The following is a 27,500-nucleotide window of genomic DNA, read 5'->3' as shown; positions in this document are numbered from 1 at the left end:
CAACGTCACCTTTCAAGGCCCATAAAAGCAGAGCCTGAAATGGTCTTTGTTCCTGGTTGTTTATGGCCAGTGTTATGAAGTGTTTATGAAGGCAGATGGCGGGGCGGAGCTGGAGAAGACGCTCCTTCCTCACCTGACGCATAAACTGCCCCGCCCCCCACACCCAAAGACCCCGCCCACCCTTCTGCCCCACCAGCTCAGGGCAAAACCTCGCTTCCAGATAGGATGATTTGTACACAGCAGATGAAGATTTCTTTTACACAGGTAGCAGGCCGGACACGGGGCAGTGGAGTTAGTGAACCCTTGTGACTAAAAAGACTTTTGCAAAGTATTATGCTATCGTGGTAACATGTGGTAGCACACACTAACACATGCACACACTTACAAATAAACCAGGACAGCATTACAGCATCACCAAAACACACACGCTACCACACACACACACACACACACACACACACACACACACACACACACACACACACACACACACACACACACAAACAGACATACTACACACTCGCTCATACTCAAACCCACAGTAACACACTTACTCACACACCAACACTCTCACACACATGCAAACACACTCAGGCCCATGCTAACGCACTCACACACACACACTAACTCAAACACACATTCCAGGGTCCATCTGACTCCTGATGCAAGAAGGAACCAAGTTGCAGTCTGATGCATCCCGACATCGAACTGAAATAAACAACAAAACAAGCATGATCTCTGATTGACCTTTACTTCACGCTCAGTGTGGGGCAGTGTTCAGCAGTTCACCTTTAACTCCACACATGTTCCTTAAGTTCAAACAAGATATGTGCAGAGAGAGAAAGAGAAAGGGAGACAGGAGGGAGGAGGAGGAATGAGGGAGGAAAGGAGAGAGAAGAAAGAGTGAGGGATCGATGGAGGGATGAGAGAGAAAGAGAGGTAAGAGAGAGAGGGCAAGAGAGAGATGATGAGAATATATTTCTTTTTGACTTGAAATTGGCACTATGAGACACTTATGAGGTCCTGCCAGGTATAACCTGGCAACACATTCAAAGACCAAATGACCAAGTGCCAAGTGCTAAGTGTGTGTGTGTGTGTGTGTGTGTGTGTGTGTGTGTGTGTGTGTGTGTGTGTGTGTGTGTGTGTGTGTGTGTGTGTGTGTGTGTTTGTGTCTGAGTGATCAGCCCCCCTGGTGTTTGGCACATTAAGATGTTACTGCCACAGAAAAAAAGTGAGAGAAAAATTCCTGAGGTAACAGCAGTACTGCAGTCTGCAAGAGAGAGCGTGCATGTGTTTAGAAGTGTATGTTTGTGTGTGTGTGTGTGTGTGTGTGTGTGTGTGTGTGTGTGTGTGTGTGTGTGTGTGTGTGTGTGTGTGTGTGTGTGTGTGTGTGTGTGTGTCCAGTTTGTCTTCATGTCACGTCACACACTCTGATGGACAATTAAAACACCAGTGAAACCTCAATATTATAAGCCACACACATTCTCCAATGCACCCACCCACACACGCACACACATACACATGCAGACACTCTCTATAAGGAAGGGAAGGATGAAAGGTAAAAAGGAAATAAACAACAACAGCCGTACGCAGCATGGCCACGGGGCATAACGGCGAGACACGAATGGAGGCAGCGAGGGAGCGAGGGGGAGGGATCGCTGGAAATGAGACGCAGCCGGAGAGAGACAGAGGAACTTCTAGAGACGAGTGCCTGCCCAGCGGTGACACGATATTTGGTCACGCCCATTAAAAAGGTGACGAGTGTCACGACAGGACAGGAGTCAATGGCCCTCTGGAAGCACCTCCTCAAACAGAACCTCCTTATAGGGTGCTTCTCCTCCTGCCTCTGTTTTGTTACCTCCACAGGGAAGGAGCTTCCCCCAAGATGTGATCACTTCCTTGGATACAGCTTGGGGAAACGAAGGATCCAGTGCTGAAGACCCTACACATTCGCTCACTTAATCTCCTTGGAAATTCTTTAAAGGCCGCGTCCCAAATCGCAGCTAGTAAAGCTGTTCTGCATGTGTGCCGCTCACAGAGCCGATCGTGTGGCTACGGCATCTGCTGTATGGAACGGCATGCACTGCAACGGCTGCGCATGTGAGATTGCAAACATTTTATTCTACATTACCTCACCCTCATCAAACAGCAGAGGCCTCTGCACAGTATAACTGAAGATTTACTACTGCCTGTGACACACACGCACACGCACACACACACACACACACACACACACACACACACACACACACACACACACACACACACACACACACACACCTGCACTAATCTCTCCATCTCACACACAGGCATGTGTTTTTGTGCACACATCTAGACAAATATAATAATAATAATAATAATAATAATCTTTATTTGTATAGCACCTTTCATACATACATGCAACTCAAAGTGCTTTACAGTATAAATAAAATAAACATTAAAAGGAGATAAGACAAAAAGACAAAAGGAAAATGTTAAAAGAAATTAAAGATAAAAATATAAAAAAAATATAAAAATAACATAAAAAGTAAAAAGGTAAAGTAAATAAGATAATAAGAAGTAAAGTAAATAAGATAAAACTATTTAGATAATTGGATTTAAAAATAATAGACAACATAATGTAATAAAGTAAATAAGATTGAGAATTTCTTAACTAAATCTCTCACATACACACACACAAGCTCACACACACATACATGCTCACACACACACACACACACACACACACACACACACACACACACACACACACACACACACACACACACACACACACACACACACACACCCCTGCACTAATCTCTCCATTTCACACACAGGCATGTGTTCCTGTGCACACATCTAGTCAAATCTCTCACATACACACACACATGCTCACACACACATACACACGCACACACACACTCACACACACACACACACACACACACACACACACACACACACACACACACACAAACATACACACACACCCACACACACACACACACACGTGTTCACACACACACATACACACACGTTATCGCCTTCATCTCTAAATCTCATTCTTCATTGGCCTGATCTTCAGCGTCTCTAATGTCTTTCTGGGTGAGGAGTGCTAATAGGAGTGAGGTGAGCAGTGCTGATGGGAGTGAGGTGAGGAGTGAGGTGAGGAGTGAGGTGAGGAGTGCTGATGGGACTGAGGTGAGGAGTGCTAATGGAAGTGAGGTGAGGAGTGAGGTGAGGAGTGCTAATGGGAGTGAGGTGAGGAGTGAGGTGAGGAGTGCTGATAGGAGTGAGGTGAGGAGTGAGATGAGGAGTGCTAATGGGAGTGAGGTGAGCAGTGCTGATGGGAGTGAGGTGAGGAGTGCTAATGGGAATGAGGTGAGGAGTGCTGATGGGAATGAGGTGAGGAGTGCTGATGGGAGTGAGGTGAGGAGTGAGGTGAGGAGTGAGGTGAGGAGTGCTGATGGGACTGAGGTGAGGAGTGAGGTGAGGAGTGCTAATGGAAGTGAGGTGAGGAGTGAGGTGAGGAGTGCTAATGGGAGTGAGGTGAGGAGTGAGGTGAGGAGTGCTGATAGGAGTGAGGTGAGGAGTGAGATGAGGAGTGCTAATGGGAGTGAGGTGAGCAGTGCTGATGGGATTGAGGTGAGGAGTGCTGATGGGAGTGAGGTGAGGAGTGAGGTGAGGAGTGCTAATGGAAGTGAGGTGAGGAGTGAGGTGAGGAGTGCTAATGGAAGTGAGGGTGCTGGTGCTCTTCCCTCTTCTTCACCAGCTTTGCATTCAACCCCATTTCACACATCAGTATTTCAGTCACAGGTAATGAGGACAAAGATAAAAAAGCAGAATGTCTCACTCCTTAAGAAAACCTCTGAACAGCCGACCTCCCGTTACCGTCCCGTTACCGTCCCGTTACCGTCCCGTTCTGGAGCAGGAGGAGCAGCAGCTTGGCTTGAATACGGGATCAAAGAGGCAGTGACCTACAAAGCCCCTCCACAAAGTCAAACGCCCCCACGCTGCGGCCATGATTGGACTGATGGCCCGATCGCGTCAACGGCGCGGGGTGAGATGGCACGGTGTTCCCACCTAACTTCTACCGACCCAGACGACACCACCCACGCAGTCCGGTGTGAGTCGCTGAGCTGGACCGAGAGCAGGACTCCTTCCAGTGGGATTCTCTCTCATGTCCTGCTCAAGCCTTCGGGATGTTTGTCTGGGACATAGCGGATGCTGCCAACCTTCATGAACAAGACATTTTGGGACAAGAGATTTCTGCAGAAATTGGGTGTCTGCTTGAATAAATGTTCCATTCACTATAAGCAGGTTGTACACAGACTTCCTGATCTGCTGTAAATAGGCAATCAAATATTCCATATCTGTATATAATACTTCATTTTCTGTCTAGTAGACGCAATTTTCTCAGCCATGTGCAGCCTTTAAATGTTACTGACATGATGAATTCAGATGAGCCTAAGCTCATCGGATAATAACACCCAGCAATAAATAGATCCTAACAAGCCTACAGATTGTGATAATAATGAGATGTGTCAGTCAAACATCACCTCAGCGTGCTGGTCTGACTCTGCTGCTCACACTACTGGAGCATGCCTACTAGGACACCATGCCTACTAGGACACCATGCATACAAGGACACGCCTTGCTGGCAGTCACACAGTTCAGGCCAAAACAATATCAGCATCGAAACGACACATTCACATTGATATCGCGATAACAAATGCACCAAATCATATTGTCTAGCCTTACAATGGTACATATATTGAGTGGTAAGGGAGGAGTAAAGGTGTGTAGTGATGAAGTGATGAAGTGAAGGGTTTAGCATGGCTGAAAGAAATATACAGATATCCTGCCACATCACATCTAGTCCTCACGTGTACAGTCTGTGCTGCCAATTACCCAACAACATGTTTCTAAATCCAGAGCTACTGGTGAACAGCTGAGGTGCCTCAGTGTGTGTGTGTGTGTGTGTGTGTGTGTGTGTGTGTGTGTGTGTGTGTGTGTGTGTGTGTATGTGTGTGTGTCTGAGTATATAGATTCCACTTTGTGCAAAAAATGTAATAAGAGAAAAGCATCCTTTTCAACAGTTACTAAGTACGAGACAGACAGAGAGGATGAAAGAGGGAGAGAAAGAGAGAGAGAGAGAGAGAGAGAGAGAGAGAGACAGAGAGACAGAGAGAGGCCAGCAGGTTCATTCTGTTTTCCAGATGAGTGAAAGGGGTTTATGCATAACTGAAAACACCTAGTAAAGTTTTAACAATGCTACAAGTGTACACACACACACACACACACACACACACACACACACACACACACACACACACACACACACACACACACACACACACAAGCATTATCTAGTGAATGAACTTAAGTGTAGTTTTGTACCCTGGAGTCCTTTGCTCCTGAACCTAATAGACATGGACAGTGTGTGTGTGCTAGTTTGACTCTATAGACTCCTGCAGTATGACACCTACCCAAGTCTCGCTGGTGTGAACTTTGTTCGGTAATCACTCACAGGCTTGCCAGTTTATGGCAGTGATACTCAAAGACTTGCAGTAGTCTCCTACACACACGCACACACACGCACACACACACACACACACACACACACACACACACACACACACACACACACACACACACACACACACACACACACACACACACACAATCTCTGTAATGCAGTAAACTTTTACCTCAGCATTGCAGTCTAATGATTTTATGGCTCCTTAAGTCTAAGTGCCTCTTTCACAACACACAGTCACATTAATAAATGTCTTTAATATATAACTAAACACATTCACCTCTATCAGATATACTTCAACAGAAGTGTGTATGTTTAGAAAACAAAAACATATATATGTGTGTATACAAAAGCATGTTCAACCATCCAATGGAACATCCAATGGAAATGTGTGTGTGAAGAAATGCACACACACACACTGTTAACATCCACAGAGCCAGATGAGGCACGCCCGTCTAGTCCAATAAAACCACCTACGTGTGCACTCGTGCCAAAATGAACCAAGCCTTCACGCACATGCAAACACAAACACACCCAGACACGCTCACAAACAGCCGCCCACCACACACACCCACACACACACGCACATAGCTGTTCCACACCTTAGAAGGGACAGAGCGAGGTCTTTTACCTCTGACAGAGTGACTCAAGAACCTGTGGAGAAGTGGAACATAATGGAACATCTAACGCTCTTTAAGCCACTCGACCAGACCCCCACCCTTAAACTACACCAGCCAAAACACATCCTGCATTCAGTCTCTCTGCTGCAGGCGTAACCTGGAGAAGCTACTCCCACCACTGTAAGGTGTGAGCAGCTCCTTCTGACAGGATCTGCACGACGCATTTGCTCAGTAATGGCTTTTGTCGTGAAGTTAAAAGAGCAGCTGACTGAAGTTCTAGTACGGCACAGGTGAAAAGCTTTCACAGACCTCAACAGTGAGACACGGATCACGGCCAGCCCACTCTCAGAGTTTTATCAGAGTAGAGGGTAGAAGAGGGGAGGGGAGGAGAGGAGAGGAAAAGGGAGGGGAGGATTGGAGAGGGGAGGAGAGGAGAGGAGAAAGGAGGAAATAGGAGGGGAGGAGACGAGAGAAGAATGGGGGGGGGAGTAGAACTGAGGAGAGGAGATGAGAAATGAATTAGAATTAGTTTCTTCATTCATGTACATAATCATTTATCCTCTACTCTCACTCACTGAATGTCTTTTCTAAAGGAAAACACTATATGAACCTCTGAAGCAGATGTGTGTACACACAATAAAAAGTCAATTACACACACACGCACACACACACATGCGTATACGCACATGTACACACACACACATAGATAACATATCAGTTGTTTTATAGTGGTGTTGATTTATACAAAATTAACTTTGACTTTGACAATATGCATCTGTCACTTTCACACCCAGTCCTGCACACACACACGCGCACACGTTCACACACATTCACACACATTCACACACATGCACACGTTCACGTTCACATACACGTTCACACACATGCATCTGTTGCTGGCTCTGCTGGTGGTAAGAAAGTAGTTCTCAAACACAGTAAAAACCAACCAGCCTGTGTTCAAACCCACCTGCCTTCTGTGGATGAGGATGAGGAAGGTGAGGATGTCAATCTGACCAATCAGAGGCAACTTATTTGTTTTGTGTGATGAGCTGATGCTGAATGCATCACATATACATACTCCCATAAAGCACTGACATCTGGACTCTATAAAGGAGCGTCACTGTTATAGGTGTCCATGGAGATGCCTGTGCAGATGTTCTGTAGTTGTGCAGGTGCATCCTGAAGCCTGAAATGCTAGATTTATTACTCTAATGTGTGTGTGTGTGTGTGTGTGTGTGTGTGTGTGTGTGTGTGTGTGTGTGTGTGTGTGAAGCCTATATCCCAGTTGTTACAGCCCATGGCTTACTGTACATATTCCCACAACACACTTTGATATCCAGAGTACATCACATACTACAAACTCAATGCATGACTCACTTCACATGTGAATTCACACACACACACACACACACACACACACACACACACACTCACACACACTCACACACACTCACACACACTCACACACACTCACACACACTCACACACACTCACACACACTCACACACACACAATCAGACTCACAAGCATACACATTGGCACACACACACAAATGAGTGCTTACAATCACAGACACACACACAGACAAACAAACAGACAGGCACTCACTGTCACAGACATGCATACATACAGACCAGCTCAGATACACACACACACATTTAGAAACGTGATTTGGCTTAACATGTAAGTGTTAATAAAATGCTCACATAATCCAGATACATCTGGACACTGAACACTGCTAAAAAAAAGTGGATTTGTTTAGCTTTACTTTACTCCAACAGTCTGTAAACTCCTTACACACGTTTTGTGGATATACCCGACAAGCAATAATAAAAGTAGTGATTCTACACCTATAGCTACATGCTGTCAAAATGTTAACGTTAAACACTGACCAGCGGTTGATACTTTAAACCAGGGGTGCCCACAGTTTTCAGCTTGCGAGATACTTATAAGATGACCAAGTCAGAAGGATCTACCGGGGTGGCGGCGAACGTAATTTGCTGAGCGGGGGGGGGGGGGGGGGGGGGGGGGTGCGAACGTAATTTGTTGAGTGGATTGCAGATTGGCTACCGTGAATGTCAATCAAAATACAACCGGCAGTGCAGATGTGCGATTCATCTACTACTATTTTATGTGACGCGATCTACGCACATTCCTTCGCGATCGACCGACACGATCGCGATCGACGTAATGAGCCCCCCTGCTTTAAACATATTGCTGTGTGACATTGACCCATATATCCACATATATCCATGAAAGCACATTCAACCTGTGCAATTTCTCACTAATCGTCCTCACAAACAAGAATACACAACATCACATCCACACGTACTCACTCATGAGTGTACACAATATCACCCACACACAAATGCGCCTAAGTGAGTGGACAATATCGCAGACACACACTCACACACAAATGCTCACAATACACAGATATACACACAGACTCACATGTACATGAGTGCACAATATCAGACACTTACACTCTCACACGAGTGTAAACAATCACAGACACGCACACACACACGAGTGCATACCAACAAAGGTTCACATGCACACACACACACACACACACACACACACACACACACACACACACACTTCGTTCTGTAGTTCTCCCTCTCCCATGCAAACAATTTGTCAGGTACTCTCTAGCCCTGTTTATGCCCCCCATACCATACATTCCTGACCACTATTTTTACACACACGCACCCACTCGTATACACACAAACACACACACACACACACATACACACACACACACACACAAATCCACAAACACATACACCATATGTACCATATACATGCCAGACTCCTATCATTAGACTGATAGAGGAGCACCCACGCAAACGTCCCCCAGAATTCCACAGCCAATGAAAGTGCCTCACCCCCCTCTCACCCAATCACAAGCTGATCTCCTAACAGATCAGTGACACATATGAGAGGAACAACCTCCAGTCAACACAGGCACAGCCAGAAAACACCCCCGAGCAGCACACGGACATGTTCACACGGACATATTCACACAGACATGTTCACACGGACATGTTCACACGGACATGTTCACACGGACATGTTCACACGGACAGGTTCACACAGACATGTTCACATGGACATGTTCACACAGACATGTTCACACGGACAGGTTCACTCCAGTCAACACAGGCACAGCCAGAAAACACCCCCGAGCAGCACACGGACATGTTCACACGGACATGTTCACACGGACATGTTCACACGGACATGCTCACACGGACATGTTCACACGGACATGTTCACACAGACAGGTTCACACAGACATGTTCACACAGACATGTTCACACGGACATGCTCACACGGACATGTTCACACGGACATGTTCACACGGACATGTTCACACAGACATGTTCACACAGACACACGGACATGTTCACACGGACATGTTCACACGGACATGTTCACACGGACATGCTCACACGGACATGCTCACACGGACATGTTCACACGGACATGTTCACACGGACAGGTTCACACAGACATGTTCACACAGACATGTTCACACGGACAGGTTCACACGGACAGGTTCACTCCAGTCAACACAGGCACAGCCAGAAAACACCCCCGAGCAGCACACGGACATGTTCACACGGACATGCTCACACGGACATGCTCACACGGACATGTTCACACAGACAGGTTCACACAGACATGTTCACACGGACATGCTCACACGGACATGCTCACACGGACATGCTCACACGGACATGTTCACACGGACATGTTCACACGGACATGTTCACACAGACATGTTCACACAGACATGTTCACACAGACATGTTCACACAGACACACGGACATGTTCACACGGACATGTTCACACGGACATGCTCACACGGACATGCTCACACGGACATGTTCACACGGACATGCTCACACGGACATGCTCACACGGACATGTTCACACGGACAGGTTCACACAGACATGTTCACACGGACATGTTCACACGGACAGGTTCACTCCAGTCAACACAGGCACAGCCAGAAAACACCCCCGAGCAGCACACAGACATGTTCACACGGACATGCTCACACGGACACACGGACCTGTTCACACGGACATGTTCACACAGACATGTTCACACGGACACACGGACATGTTCACACAGACCTGTTCACACGGACATGTTCACACGGACAGGTTCACACAGACACACGGACATGCTCACACGGACATGTTCACATGGACATGTTCACACGGACATGTTCACACGGACAGGTTCACACAGACATGTTCACATGGATATGTTCACACAGACATGTTCACACGGACAGGTTCACACAGACACACGGACATGTTCACACAGACACACGGACATGTTCACACGGACATGTTCACACGGACATGTTCACACGGACATGTTCACACGGACATGTTCACACAGACATGTTCACACGGACACACGGACATGTTCACACGGACATGTTCACACGGACATGTTCACACGGACATGCTCACACGGACATGCTCACACGGACATGTTCACACGGACATGTTCACACGGACAGGTTCACACAGACATGTTCACATGGACAGGTTCACACAGACACACGGACATGTTCACACGGACATGTTCACACGGACATGTTCACACGGACAGGTTCACACAGACATGTTCACATGGACATGTTCACACAGACATGTTCACACGGACATGTTCACATGGACATGTTCACACGGACAGGTTCACACAGACACACGGACATGTTCACACGGACATGTTCACACGGACAGGTTCACACGGACAGGTTCACATGGACATGTTCACACGGACATGTTCACACAGACATGTTCACACGGACATGTTCACACGGACATGTTCACACGGACAGGTTCACACGGACAGGTTCACACGGACAGGTTCACACGGACATGTTCACACGGACATGTTCACACGGACATGTTCACACAGACAGGTTCACACAGACATGTTCACACGGACATGTTCACACGGACATGTTCACACGGACATGTTCACACGGACATGTTCACACAGACATGTTCACACAGACATGTTCACACGGACATGTTCACACAGACATGTTCACACGGACATGTTCACACAGACATGTTCACACAGACATGTTCACATGGACAGGTTCACACAGACACACGGACATGTTCACACGGACATGTTCACACGGACAGGTTCACACGGACATGTTCACACGGACAGGTTCACACGGACATGTTCACACAGACATGTTCACACGGACATGCTCACACGGACATGCTCACACGGACATGTTCACACGGACAGGTTCACACAGACATGTTCACACGGACATGTTCACACGGACAGGTTCACTCCAGTCAACACAGGCACAGCCAGAAAACACCCCCGAGCAGCACACAGACATGTTCACACGGACATGCTCACACGGACACACGGACCTGTTCACACGGACATGTTCACACAGACATGTTCACACGGACACACGGACATGTTCACACAGACCTGTTCACACGGACATGTTCACACGGACAGGTTCACACAGACACACGGACATGCTCACACGGACATGTTCACATGGACATGTTCACACGGACATGTTCACACGGACAGGTTCACACAGACATGTTCACATGGATATGTTCACACAGACATGTTCACACGGACAGGTTCACACAGACACACGGACATGTTCACACAGACACACGGACATGTTCACACGGACATGTTCACACGGACATGTTCACACGGACATGTTCACACGGACATGTTCACACAGACATGTTCACACGGACACACGGACATGTTCACACGGACATGTTCACACGGACATGTTCACACGGACATGCTCACACGGACATGCTCACACGGACATGTTCACACGGACATGTTCACACGGACAGGTTCACACAGACATGTTCACATGGACAGGTTCACACAGACACACGGACATGTTCACACGGACATGTTCACACGGACATGTTCACACGGACAGGTTCACACAGACATGTTCACATGGACATGTTCACACAGACATGTTCACACGGACATGTTCACATGGACATGTTCACACGGACAGGTTCACACAGACACACGGACATGTTCACACGGACATGTTCACACGGACAGGTTCACACGGACAGGTTCACATGGACATGTTCACACGGACATGTTCACACAGACATGTTCACACGGACATGTTCACACGGACATGTTCACACGGACAGGTTCACACGGACAGGTTCACACGGACAGGTTCACACGGACATGTTCACACGGACATGTTCACACGGACATGTTCACACAGACAGGTTCACACAGACATGTTCACACGGACATGTTCACACGGACATGTTCACACGGACATGTTCACACGGACATGTTCACACGGACATGTTCACACAGACATGTTCACACAGACATGTTCACACGGACATGTTCACACAGACATGTTCACACGGACATGTTCACACAGACATGTTCACACAGACATGTTCACATGGACAGGTTCACACAGACACACGGACATGTTCACACGGACATGTTCACACGGACAGGTTCACACGGACATGTTCACACGGACAGGTTCACACGGACATGTTCACACAGACAGGTTCACACAGACAGGTTCACACAGACATGTTCACACAGACATGTTCACACAGATATGTTCACACAGACACACGGACATGTTCACACGGACATGTTCACACGGACAGGTTCACACAGACACACGGACATGCTCACACGGACATGTTCACACGGACATGTTCACACGGACAGGTTCACACAGACATGTTCACATGGACAGGTTCACACAGACACACGGACATGTTCACACAGACACACGGACATGTTCACACGGACAGGTTCACACGACCAGGTCCCACTCAGCACGTCTCTTCGGGTCCTTTTCAGTGCTCCCAGGGTGTTTGAGCATGGCACATAGACACAGTGTGAAAGGGTAAGGACCTGTGGCTGCTGATGCTACACACACACACACACACACACACACGCACACACACACACACACACACACACACACACATACACACTCAGTCACAACACAGGCACCCAAACTCAAGTCTTACTTTATGCAAATCCCACTCCTCCTCCACTTCCCTCCCCTCCTATCACCTGTCCTCTCCCCTCCCCCTCCCCTCCCCCTCCCCCTCCCACTCCCCTCTCCCCTCCCCTTCTCTTTCTCTTCTTCTCCCCTCCCACTCCCCCTCCCCTCCCCCTCCCCTCCCACTCCCCCTCCCCTCCCCTCCCCCTCCCCTCCCCTCCCTCTCCCCTCCCCTCCCCCTCCCCTTCTCTTTCTCTTCTTCTCCCCTCTTGTAACCTCTCCTGACACGCGGTGCCCTCCCCTCCCTCTCATGGGAACATCTCAGGGGCCCAGTCAGGCTGGGTGCACTGCTCCTCTCCCCGGGGCCCTCTCTTTCTCTCCCTTCACAAAAGGAAAACAACAGCTCTTACTGCCATCTCTCTCTCCCTCTCTCTCTCCCTCTCTCTCTCTCTCACTCTTTCTCAGCTGGCTTCAAACGCAACAACAGTCAGGTCCCTGGGGAGTGGGGCAAAAGAATGCTCACACACACACACACACACACACACACACACACACACACACACACACACACACACACACACACAGATGCCTCAGAGGAGTGTGAAGGTAGAGGAAATATGTAATACTATGAGAAGTAAGATACAGAAAAGAAGAAAGCAAAATGCAAATGCACTGCGTATAGTGCATACAGAGGGAGGAGGGGCATATAGTAGGAGGAGTGGCATATAGCGGGAGTCATATAGAGGGAGGCGGGGCATATAGCGGGAGGAGGGGCATATAGCGGGAGTCATATAGAGGGAGGAGGGGCATATAGAAGGAGGAGGAGCATATAGCGGGAGTCATATAGAGGGAGGAGGGGCATGCACAGACCTGTGAATTAAAGACAGGGGAGAGATAGAGAAGAGGGGGAGGTGGAGGTCACGGGGAGAGGTGGAGATCACGGGGATAGCAGATGACAAAAAGAGAACCAGCATGGGAAAAAGCAACAGACAACCAGCAGTGAAATGCACTAGAAAAACAAGGGGAAAAAGAGCAGAAGGGAAACTGTGTTTGTCTTAGTACGTCACAGTAAAACTAGAGTGAAATTTAAAAAATTTCTACCTGTTTTTTAATGGCATGCTGAACATATTTGTTGAATATGGTCTGACTAATAGGGGGGGGGAGAGTGAGAGAGAAGGGGAAGAGAGGTGATTTAAGGAGAAAGTCAGTGTCTTAGTCTCCAGTGGAGTCAGCTAGACTTGGACTGTGGGAAGTGTTTACCAGAGCATGACCAAGAAGATGGAGAAAACCCCTGATAGAGGTCAACTCTCACATGGGGGAGGAGGTTGCTGCACACACACACACACACACACACACACACACACACACACACACACACACACACCTCAAGCAAGCGCACCAGCTAAACAGGATAATACTGAAGATACAGGGGAGACAAAAAGGAATACAAGAAAGAAACAGAATAGGAAGAATAACTCAACACTACTGGAATAACTCAACACTACTGGAATAACAACACTACTGGAATAACAACACTACTGGAATAACTCAACACTACTGGAATAACAACACTACTGGAATAACTCAACACTACTGGGCTCAACACTACTGGAATAACTCAACACTACTGGAATAACTCAACACTACTGGGCTCAACACTACTGGAATAACTCAACACTACTGAACTCAACACTACTGACAGCCTAAAAATCTGCCTGCTCCCACGATCAGAGAATCTAATTCTATCTCTTCAGCAGTATTCCAGTGTTTGGGGAAGGGGGGAGCATTCCTTCCACACGCCAAACTGGGAGGATTATTCTCATATCAAAGGGAGGAGGGCTGGACAGTGTGAGGCCTGGTCCAGGGTCTGGTGAGGTCACAGGCACCACTAAGACCCTTGGGAGCAACAGTGGCCCTCACAGACCAAAACACACATGCCCACACACACACACACACACACACACACACACACACACTCACACACTCCAATAAGCAGGAAGCCTACTAACTCGCTGGCGTGCTGAAGGGAACCATAGGGCACAATGCTTCGTATTGTGGGGACTTTTACTTCAGATGCTGCTGGATTCCTCCCTGCCACTCCGTAGCTGGGTCGGGCCTGTGTGGAGTCTGTGAGGGAGCATCCTGCTCACTTCCAGCCCAGGGAACAACAACAACAACAACAACCACCCACCCCTGGCTCGCCATCATCCTTCCTGAATATCCCATCTTTTACAACACAATATTTCAGGCTTGCTTCTCTCTCTCTCTCTCTCTCTCACTCACACACACACACACACACACACACACACACACACACACACACACACACACACACGCACACACACACACACACACACACACACACACACACACACACACATTCCTACAGAGCAGCAAAACAAAGGTTTAGCATCCAGCTGGCATCTGATTGGTTCGTTTTTGAGGAAGGTTTGAAGTAAGTGATTAATTTATTTTTCTCTTTTATATTTGATTCATTTGTATGGTTTGAGACTCCTTCACAGTAACAGGACACACAGCAGCGAGGTCCACCGAGGACGGAGAAACCTGGGAGAAGTTGTTCAGTTCTCAAAGACTTGTGGTTTTGTATAAGTTCTACCAAATTAATCATGGTCGCAACATGACAAGGAGAATAAAACACAAACGAAATCACAGAAGAAAAAAACACATTCACAAAAGTGAGAATAACAAAACATAAATGTGTTCACAATTACGACTCACCACGCGGATCCAATCAGTGTCATGTTGGAGCAATAAATATTAAATATTACATTGAAGATTATTCTCAAACACTTGGCTCTTACTCCAAAGAAAAAACAAAGGCACAGCTAACTATCAAAAGAGTGGCGGAACCCAGCCAGCTGGTGATCCCAGGCCAAAAGGTACGCGCCATCAGCAAGCACTGCCTCCAGCTCTCACTCGCAGGGAAAGATTAAGCTATCTTAGAAACGCTTTGTTAAAATCAAAACAAAGCGAATGCTTCCAAATAAATATTTATGGTCAGGCGTGGGTTGCTCCATTTTGTTCTTTCTCCCGCAACACTGTGAAAACCATTAAGCTTGCAGGGCTCAATTATTTATGTTCAACACACACACACACACACACACACACACACACACACACACACACACACACACACACACACACACACTCACTCTTGACAAGTCCAAAGTGCTCAAACAGTCCAGGTCTTTCAGCAGGGATCCTTATGCTGTCTTGCCAAATCACTGCACACCATCTGGCAAACGTGCACGTATGCTACAGCGCTCCAACAGAGTTCTGACGGTGCTCACATGACGTTCTAGAACCCTTCATTAGAACCTCCTCTGGGTGGAGCCAGACAGCAGGGAGCTTTGAAGGCTCGGCAGTGCTAACACCACGGTGCCAGAAAAACGTGTGTGTATTAGTATGTTGGGAGGCATTAAGAATCATGTCCACCTCAGACTTTCTCACCCAGACAACCGCAGACAGATTCCCTCAGATATACAACATTGATCAGACTCCCTCACCCAAACAACTTTCATCAGACTCCCTCACCCAGACAACATTGATCAGATTCCCTCACCCAGACAACATTGATCAGACTCCCTCACCCAAACAACTTTCATCAGACTCCCTCACCCAGACAACATTGATCAGACTCCCTCACCCAAACAACATTGATCAGACTCCCTCACCCAAACAACTTTTATCAGACTCCCTCACCTAGACAACATTGATCAGACTCCCTCACCCAGACAACATTGATCAGACTCCCTCACCCAACAACTTTCATCACACTCCCTCACCCAGACAACATTCATCAGACTCCCTCACCCAGACAACATTGATCAGACTCCCTCACCCAAACAACTTTCATCACACTCCCTCACCCAGACAACATTCATCAGACTCCCTCACCCAGACAACATTGATCAGACTCCCTCACCCAAACAACATTGATCAAACTCCCTCACCCAAACAACTTTCATCAGACTCCCTCACCCAGACAACTTTCATCAGACTCCCTCACGCAGACAACCTTCATCAGACTCCCTCAGCCAAACAACCTTCATCAGACTCCCTCAGCCAGACAACCTTCATCAGACTCCCTCAGCCAGACAATCTCACTCAGCCATCCTCAATCAGACTATCTCAGAATTAAAGCACAGAAGCTGTGCTCATAGCAACAAGACCTGTGACATGACCCATGATGGTCTGAACAAGCTCCAGTACTGCTTACACAACAAATGGCCTCGGCCAAAACAATCACCTCTGTTTTATGACCACTGGCCTCATCTTGGCGCTCAGATCAAAACCCCCTCCAAAGACAAGAGATTACAACAAAAGAGCCTTCAGCCCCCTACTTCAGCCGCGGCCGTAGCAACATACCAGCATTCCTTACCATGTTTTTATTTTCTCGTGTTTCCTGTATATGTGCGGAGTCGTGCTGTCTTTATGCCTGTTTTTCCCAGACAAGGCCACTCCAAACTGCGGAATGGCTTCCCTCTGGAGTCTCTACCACACACAGTCAGTTCCCCACTCCTTATGGGGAGGACCGGAGAACACGAGCCTTTCCCAGTGATCGAATAACACCGCACTGGGGGATCACAGGTAAGGCAATACTTACGCCAGCCAGGCAGTGTCTGTGCTGCACTCTCGGCATATTTAGCAGGCCGACTTGCTGGTCTCTGTGAAGAACACGGAGGTGCGTGCATTTTCATATGGCTGAAAAGAGCCTGCAAAGTGGCCCGGGTCTCCTGCACTTGGAGTGGGCTTTTTCAGATTGGCCCGTGAGAAACCTCCCTGCCTCCCCCTAGTCTCTCAAAAACTCTTTTGAGACGCAGCAGCCCCAAAGCCGAAAGAGGCTTACACTTCGTCAGAAGTACTTCCAGAGCATTTCTGCTCTCTTCAAACAGCGTTCTTATGTGTTTACCGGGATGCCAGATCACAGACAGCCTCGCGGGTGCGCCCTCTCCTCCCTCCCCGCTCCACAATGCCGCCCCGTCACCGTGCCGTGATCCGTCACCTACAGAGAAGCATCTGCATTTGTTGGGAACTCTGACACATTTGTTCCGTCGCTGCTCACATATACACCATATCACCCGTGTGAGTTTTAAGCGAAAAGAGAAAACTCCATCGCTCGTCTAAACATAGCGGCTCAAACATTTTCCCGTGCGCGCGGTGAGCGTCGTGGGAACGTCCGACCGCTTTCATGGTAGTGGGGAAAAAAGTTGAAATGCACGCGCAAAACTTTTGTGTTAAGTACTTTTTTTCACTGTGCTCACTTCCTTTCAGCAAAATGACTGCCTGTCAGGTGCAAACAGACTCCGGACTTTTGCAAAACTCTTACCGAGACGTTTCGCCTCCCCTCATCCTCAGGGATAAAAGTGACAAGCGCCCTACCTCGGGTTTCATTTGCAAATGCGGTGGACGCTGTCGTGCGTTTTAAACTCATTCATTAGCGGATGTTGGAAACGACCCCGGTCACTGCTGAAAATAACGGTTCTGGCTTTTATAGTGAAGCTTCCAGCACAAAGCCCGTGTGTGTGTGTGTGTGTGTGTGTGTGTGTGTGTGTGTGTGTGTGTGTGTGTGTGTGTGTGTGTGTGTGTGTTCCCAGTTTGCTGTGCGATGCATGCTGACTATTGTTTCAGATTATTGAAAGCACAATGCCATGATCATTTTCAAAGCGCAGAAAACCATTAAGAATATGTGGTGTGTGGGGCGCTGCCGGGCGCGTAGCTCTGAGGGACAGTGCAGATCGGCAAAGGACAAAGTCAGCTAATACTTGTACTAAATCACGTCACTGACTAAATTATTAAATCCCCAAAACTTCGGTACATCCTAAAAAGAAGTGATAGCCTATCATAACTTTTTTTTACTGCTGATGAGTTGTCTACCATACTTTCGTACATTACTTAGATGGTAAAACAACAAAAGCAAAATTTTATGTATCAAATAACGCTCATTTTGCACTTGGTGTTTTCTAGCAAAAAACGTGATTAACAGTTAAACAGTTTATTCCGAAAATCCTCTCGCGGACCTCAAGGGGAAGCGCGAGGAGCCGCGCGAGCGCGAGGAAGTTTATGCAGTAATCCAACTTCAAAGATATCGAAAACAACCAAACGCTTTAAGTAAAAAAAATTGTTGTTTAACACATACGCTTATGTGTATATATGTGTGCATAGGATATTATATATATATAGTATATAGTATAGTATAGTATATCCTATATTTATATATATATATATATATATATATATATATATATATATATATATATATATATATATATATATATATATATATATATAAATACATAAACACACACACGCCAAGCAGCCGAATAACTTACCCTTGACGATAAGCCGCAGGTACTTTTTTGATTGCTGTCCGGTTGTTCTACACGAGAGCCAGTGCAATAATACTTCTGTTTAACGATCCAATCGTCGAGTCCTTTTCTGGCCAAGCAGGCATTAACTACAAAACTATCGCCTGAAACGTAAAGTAAACTGTTTCAGACCGTTTAATAACGATCACTAATCTTTACAAATAGCTGCTGCTCGGGACAGTTGAGAGGAGAAAGAACATCGCAGGACTAATTAGTCGACAGAACTAGCACACAGCAAGCGCTTCATAATTACACACCAAAAAGATACATGAAAGCAAATCTCACCATGTTTCGAATGAAGTTTACCCATTTCTATTCATTGGATTGGAATGAAAATACATCAGAATGAATATAATCCAGCAATAAAGTGTTATTTCTCTAGCGTCCGTCAAGAAAGCGAAAGGCGCTCGGTATATCCAGCAGCGACTGAGAGCGAGTGTAGCTTTGATCCCGACCCGCACTCCCCCCGTCCCCGAGCGGAGAGGAGGCGCTTACCAAAACCCGCACTTCAGCCACTGAGGCAGCGTGATTGACGCCTCGTCCGAGATTAGACGACTCACAGGCAGTCTCTCCATTTTATTGGGCCAAGGCGGCACATGAAAGCGAGCCGGGATTCTTTTGGAGTCTCCAAATATAAAAAGAGCAGCCAGTCCAGCGCGCGCCGTATTCAGCCCGTCAAACCAACATCGTATAGGGTGCGCGCCCAAACTGTGCTTTCTTCTTCTGAAGTCTAATACAATGAATATGACACAAATATAAAAATATTAAAGAAAAATTATATATTAACACAATCTAATGTAGGAAAATAATCTTGTAAACAATTGACGATTTTTGTTGACTTGTCGATAAAAGTCAATGATATTCAATGCACAAACAACAAATCTACTGGCATTAAAAGGTATATAAAAAGCTATACCTTTGAAGACCCTGACAGTAAACAAATACACAATAATACACCAAAAAACACACAATAACCTCATAATACTTGCAGCCAGTATTCCTACCTCCAAACACTCCTCTATGAACTCTGACCCCTAAGTATCCCTTGCTCCTCCAACACTTTATTACTGTAGCCTGCTAAGGAGGAACAAGATGACGTCGATCTCACATGCACAGATACTTGGGGAAAGACAGGAACCAGCATGTACCACCACGGTACAGTGGAGTTTTCATGTTCTCCTCATGTCTGTGTGGGTTTCCTCCGGGGTGTCCGGTTTCCTCCCACAGTCTAAAAACATGGAGGTTAGATAAATTGGCATTCCCTGATAAATTCTCACTGAGTGTGTGACTGTGTGTCCCTTCATGTTCGATAAAAACAGTTGTCTGAGTGTGTGTGCATGAATGTGTGTGTGCTTGTATGCCCAGTGGTGGATGGTGCTCTGTCACTATATAAATGGCACTATATAAATTGAACATTCATTCATTCATTCATTCATTCATTCATTTGTTCATGGTCCAGCAGACATCAGAATTTCTTTCTCTCTTGACAGTACATCTGACAAGACACTGTGACCCTAGGGACCAAACTGCACACATTCCACAGCCGCTCGTGTCTCGATCCCCACAGCTCTGCCCATGTGTGCTGCATCTGAGCGGCAGTAGTGTGCCTTGCAGTTTTCCTTCTCCTTTACACTAGCAATACAAAAGCAGTAGAAAGTGTGGCTCTCGGCTGTGGCTCTCGGCTGTGGCTCTCGGCTGTGGCTCTCGGCTGTGTCTATCAACTGTGTATCTCAGCTGTGTATCTGAGCTGTGGCTCTGAGCTGTGGCTCTCAGCTATGTTATTAAAACAGTGAAAAAACAGATTAATATACAATAATTTTCTTAGGAATTGTGCAGTAAGCCAAAGCCAGTTGACCCAGCTTTGTTCTACACACCACACTATGACACTCTACACACCACACTAGGGTACTGTTCACACCACACTAGGGTACTGTTCACATCACACTAGGGTACTGTTCACACCACACTAGGGTACTCAGCACAGGGTATTCTACACACCACAGTAGAGTACTCTGCACACCACACTAGGGAAGTCTACACACCAAACTAGGGTACTCTGCACACCACACTAGGGTACTGTTCACACCACACTAGGGAACTGTTAACAGCACATTACAGTGCGGTCCTAGCTGGTTTAAAATGTCATTTTTGCAAACAAATATTAATCCACCCACTGTGTCACATAGCCTTAACAGTTCAGTTCAGCAGTTACCTGCTCTGAGGAATTGAGGATGCTGATATGAATGATCAACTTTCAATTCACAGAACAGCCCAAACTAGCTGTCGGTTCAAACTGTGCACTGACTGCCAACACAAGCCAGTCTGACTATTCAAAGGGTTCTGACTGTATCATACTGATATTAAATGCTTTATCAGTATCTGAATTTCCAACTTCAGTAGGGATCATTTGCACTGAATTCATTCTATTTCATTTCAGTGCAGTGTAGAAAACTTCGGTTGAGGCCTTCTTGCATTATTTGGAAACTGGGAAGACCTACTACTTGTAAAATTCCTGGATGTTTGATTTTTTAAACCTGTCTGTCACTGTCCAGTTTGCACTAAAGCTACAACCAATTGCATTTATCATGACACTGTTTTGAAGCTGTTTATATTGCCAACGGCATGACTTTTAAGTGTGTACCATGGTTACAGTCATGTGGAAAGCACACACAGAAGCGCACACTCACGCAGAGTGCACAAGCTGGACATCTCCATAGTGATTTCTGCATCCTGTCTCATTCACTGGGTCCTGTGGTAGAGGATTCAGGCTTGCTTTGAACCACCCAGACACACACACACACACACACACACACACACACACACACACACACACACACACACACACACATACACACTCACACCCACACTCATGCATGCACGCACACACACACACACACACACACGCACGCACACACACGCACGCACGCACGCACGCACGCACGCACACACACACACACACACACACACACACACACACACACACACACACACACACACACTTGAGTATCATACCTCCTCTTGTGCATATACACAATCACACTGGCACACACACCAACATTTCAGTGCACCCCTCTATCTCTCTCTCTCTCTCTCTCTCTCTCTCTCTCACACACACACACACACACACACACACACATACACACACACACACACACATACACACACACACACACACACACACACACACACACACACACACACACACACACACACACACACACTTGTTATTATATACCCCCCCTAAGATACACTGGGGTAGGGAACAGCCGGCCAGTCTCTCAGACACACTTCCTGTGCTTTGATGCAAGCAATGGAGAGATGGCTTTTCCCATCATCCCTTTGAAGCCTGCACACCGAACAGATGAAGTATCAGCCACTGTGTGTGTGTCGGAGTGTTAGAGAGAGATTGTGGAAGATCAGAATTGAGCTTTTCTCCATTTGTCTAAATGATGACTGATGGAGAATGCTAGCATATGCAGACTTCTCCTCTCCCTGTCTCACTCTCTCAGTGGGTGTCATACATAGAAGATGTTGACATATTTCTTCAGCATAAATGAGTTTTATGATATGTCATCATATATCTTCAGCATTACAGCTTACCAGGTTTTGACAGCTGCTTATAATAATTGTTATAGAAGTGGAACATCACTGCAATGTTCTGACAAGAATGGGACAACTGCTTTGACAAAGATGGTTCAATTAATATTTTCCCTGTCCTCTCCTGTCCTGTCCCGCCCTGCCCTGCCCTGTCCTGTCCTGCTCTGTCCTACCCTGCCCTGCCCTGTCCTGTCCTGCTCTGTCCTACCCTGTCCTGCTCTGTCCTGTCCTGCTCTGTCCTGTTCTGTCCTGTCCTGCCCTGCTCTGTCCTGCCCTGTCCTGTTCTGTCCTACCCTGTCCTGTCCTGCTCTGTCCTGTCCTGCCCTGTCCTGTCCTGCCCTGCCCTGTCCTGTCCTGCTCTGTCCTACCCTGTCCTGCTCTGTCCTGTCCGGCCCTGCCCTGTCCTGTCCTAACCTGTCCTGCTCTGTCCTGTCCTGCTCTGTCCTACCCTGTCCTGTCCTGCTCTGTCCTGTTCTGTCCTGTCCTGCCCTGCTCTGTCCTGCCCTGTCCTGTTCTGTCCTACCCTGTCCTGTCCTGCTCTGTCCTGTCCTGCCCTGTCCTGTCCTGCCCTGCCCTGTCCTGTCCTGCCCTGCCCTGTCCTGCCCTATCCTGCCCTGCTCTGTCCTGTCCTGCTCTGTCCTGCCCTGTCCTGTCCTGCTCTGTTCTGTCCTGTCCTGTCCTGTCCTGCTCTGTTCTGTCCTGTCCTGTCCTGTCCTGCTCTGTTCTGTCCTGTCCTGTCCTGTCCTGCTCTGTCCTGCCCTGTCCTGTCCTGCTCTGTTCTGTCCTGTCCTGTCCTGTCCTGCCCTGTCCTGTCCTGTCCTCCCTTGTTCTTTCAGGCTACAGATTTGTAGTCCCACTCCAACCTGCCCATGGTTGCCAAATAAAGGGATCTAGTGAGCAGAGCCAGAAGAGTTAGCAACAATGCTATTAAAGTAACAATGGGAAAGACAGAGAGAGAAAGAGAGAGAGGGAGAAAGGGAGAGGGGGAACAGCGAGAGATGAAGAGAGAGATGAGGAGAGGAAGGTGGGGAGACAGAGAGAGATGGAGGGAGAGAAAGAGAGAGGAAAGTAGAGAGAGAGGGAGAGAAAGAGGGAGGGAGAGAAAGAGAGAGAAAGTGGGAAGGAGAGAGAGAGAGAAGGAGAGTGAGGGAGGGAGAGAGAGGGAGGGAGAGAGGGAGAGTGAGGGAGAGAGAGATAGATGGAGAGAGAGGGAGGGAGTGGAAAAGAGAGGGAGAGAGAGGGAAGGAGAGAGAGAGGGAGAGGGGGGAGAGAGGGAGGGAGAGAGAGGTAGGGAGAGAGGGAGAGAGGAAGAGGGAGGGAGAGAGAGGTAGGGAGAGAGAGGAAGAAGGAGGGAGAGAGGGAGAGAGAGAGGGGGAGAGAGAGGGAGGGAGAGAGGGAGACAGAGGAAGAGAGAGGGAGAGAGAGGGAGGGAGAGAGGGAGAGAGGGAGAGAGGAAGAGAGAGGGAGAGAGGGAGGGAGAGCAGCTGCAGGGTGCTTTGTGACTGTTGCCTCTCTTTGTGTGAGACAAAAGCGTTAGTGAGAGTGGGCAGAGGGCAGCAGCAACTGCAGCACAAATCTGTGGGTTTGTATGTGTGTGTGTGTGTGTGTGTGTGTGTGTGTGTGTGTGTGTGTGTGTGTGTGTGTGTGTGTGTGTGTTTTGCAGGGCAGAGGTCAACCACATGCATACAGGCACAAAGATCAAAGCTCATTAAAGCATTTAACAAAATGTGTTTTAAAATGTGTTCTGCATTATGTGGTATATTCCCTTTATCATAAATGTTAACTTTAAGTACCAAGGGCAGTTAGCATAAACCTGAAGTCATTAGGATGTGAACTAAGATTCACTTTCTGAATGAGTCTTTTCTGGACACTTACTTTCTTTAAAGATTCCCCCTTAATTAGCTGTATGCTGAGCAAGTGTTTTATGCTGTTGGCTTGTAGTGTAAAACTAGGAGAAAACTTTCACTTAAGAATTCTCTTTCATGTTGCAAGAAGGCAGACATATACAGCTCCTAGTCTTCAGGCCCAGAACCCACTGAATGTGTTTACTAATGAAACACACGCTAGTTTGGGCTTCTAAGGACCACCTCGACAGGCTCTCAAGTATGATCTTAGTTCCGCCTTTCACATACAGTATCCAGTGTATCCAGTCTTTTCTTTGAAGTCTGAACACATGAAATCCGATCTGTTCGAGACCAATTGGACTGGCATGCTTTTCATCAAATGAACACAAACCGTTGGGTCTCTCAAAGCATGCAGATCCAGAAAAGTACAAAAAACACACACACACATCAAATAAGCATTTTGTAAAGAAATCTAAGTTAGCCAGATACATAAAACGAAAATGGTATGTTCAGTAAAAGCAGTAGGAGGGTAGGGAGCGTTCCTATTTGTTGAGATTATCCTGTTAAGTGCTGATCAAGGTAATGGACCTCAGAGCATCTATTCCTCAACAGCCGGGTTAGCCTCATCACCCCCAAATGATGTGGACAAGCCAGATCAGATTCCTCGTCCTAAACACCATGATCAGGGGCAAAGGTCAAGTTGTAAGGTCAACCTGTACTCTCCTGTTTCCCGTCGGGATGCAGGATAGACACCGGAACAATGCTTTATCAACAGTGTCAGAATGAACACTGGCTTCAGAAAGAAGCCATGACCATGTTGTTTTTGGTGTTCCATATTTCTTTGAAATTACAGCTTCAACATGTTTACCCAGCTGTTCATCTGGGGAAAACCACTAACCTGCACTTTATAATTGTATTAATTATTATATTAATTATATATAATAATATTAATATAATACATGGAATATAATTTCCATGTATTTCTCCTCAGTCTCTACAGGTGCAGAGAAAATCTCTACACTCTACACATAAGAGTTGTGTTCATATCGCCATATTTAAGTCTTCAATAATGCCACAAAATGTTTGAAATCTTGAAACCAAATCCTAAATGTAGCCATTATAAGACAAACAACAGAACTGATATCCTTGAAAACCGCTGTGTACCAGTGCTGCTGTGTTTTGGGGTTGGGTGGTTCTTCGCTCTCCTTTGACGTCTTTTTGAAGCGGTTGGGGGTTTTTGCCCCATCCAGAAGGGGGGGACACAATTAGTGCAGTGAAGCACAAACAGTAGGGATCCCTCTTTGAAGTGGGGATCAAAAAAAGGGGGTGGGTGGTGTGGGGAGGTTTAGGTGGGGAGGGGCCTGCATGGTTTAGTCCAAAATGACAGCACTGCCAGGTTCAGTAATGCAAAGCTAATGGAAAGCATGCATTATGATGTTCATTAAGTACCCCATCCATCTTGGAACAAGAGAATGAAGGAAGAGAGAGAGAGATGGAGAAAGAGGGTCATTATGGCGGGAATGAGGGAGTGGAAGAAAATGTGATGAGAACGGGAAGAGAGAGAGAGAAAGAGAGAAGGAAGAGAAGTGATGAGAGCCATAGAATGCTGGAAGTGTAAAGACTAAAGAGAAAAGGATAAGAAAAAGGAGAGGGGAGAGGTAACACCAGTGAGATGATGAGAGAGATGAGACAGAGAGACCGGCATATGAGAGAGACCATCATATGAGAGTGACTGGCATATGAGGGAGACCGGCATATGAGAGAGACCAGCATTAGATTAGATTCAACTTTATTGTCTTTGAGAGGCATATGAGAGTGACCAGCATATGAGAGAGACTGGCATATGAGAGAGATCAGCATCATATGAGAGAGACCAGCATATGAGAGAGACTGGTATATGAGAGAGACCGGCATATGAGAGAGACCGGCATATGAGAGATACCAGCAGGGCTGAGCAGGAAACCGAGAGCCCGTGCAAGAGATGCGGACGGGCTGGAGAGAGGAAGGTGGATCAGGGGAAGGTTTAAGCCAGAGATCTTTCCTTTCCTCAGATAAGAGGAGCTACCATAACAGGCTGAAGCTTCAAAGTGGGGGAGAAGCTCTCGTGGGGACGTGGCCCCGTAAACCTTGTGCCGCTTCACACAGAGGCAGTAGCTGATCTGAACAGAAGGGCTTCTGCGACACTCTCACTCTGTCTGTCTGTCCGTCTCTGTCTGTCTCTCTCTGCCTGTCTGTCTCTCTTATCAGACAGATGAGCTTCAGAGCCCCGAGGTGGTATATACTCCTCTGGGCGTCTCTGCTGTCTGAATGCCGACCCCACACAGGCAGAAACGCACCCACATCTGCACGTTAACAAGGTCAGTGGAAGCCCTGAAGAGTCTTCCAGCCCAAAAGACAGTGATTCAAAGCTAAGACATCCGAAACCAATCTCTTCCATGCCCAAGTTAACACCTTAATTAAACATACTTTTGAA

General features: G+C 47.1%; 1 protein-coding gene across 1 annotated transcript in view; it reads right to left on the bottom strand.

Annotated features, from left to right (window-relative positions):
* The window catches only part of nkd1 (NKD inhibitor of WNT signaling pathway 1), a 31,159-nt gene extending 11,044 nt beyond the window's left edge, over positions 1-20,115 (bottom strand). The window contains exons 1-2 of the mRNA XM_076999734.1: positions 19,872-20,115; positions 19,551-19,690 (exon numbers count right to left, since the gene is read on the bottom strand). Of these exons, the coding sequence (XP_076855849.1) occupies positions 19,551-19,690; positions 19,872-19,896 (165 nt within the window). The 5' untranslated portion in view covers positions 19,897-20,115. The remainder of the gene's footprint in view (positions 1-19,550; positions 19,691-19,871) is intronic.
* Positions 20,116-27,500: the final 7,385 nt, after the last annotated feature.

This window comes from Brachyhypopomus gauderio, chromosome 1 (assembly GCF_052324685.1).
Source record: "Brachyhypopomus gauderio isolate BG-103 chromosome 1, BGAUD_0.2, whole genome shotgun sequence".
NCBI lineage: Eukaryota > Metazoa > Chordata > Actinopteri > Gymnotiformes > Hypopomidae > Brachyhypopomus > Brachyhypopomus gauderio.
The sequence above is the reverse complement of the archived record's forward strand: the minus strand, read 5'-3'. Positions and strand labels throughout refer to the sequence as shown.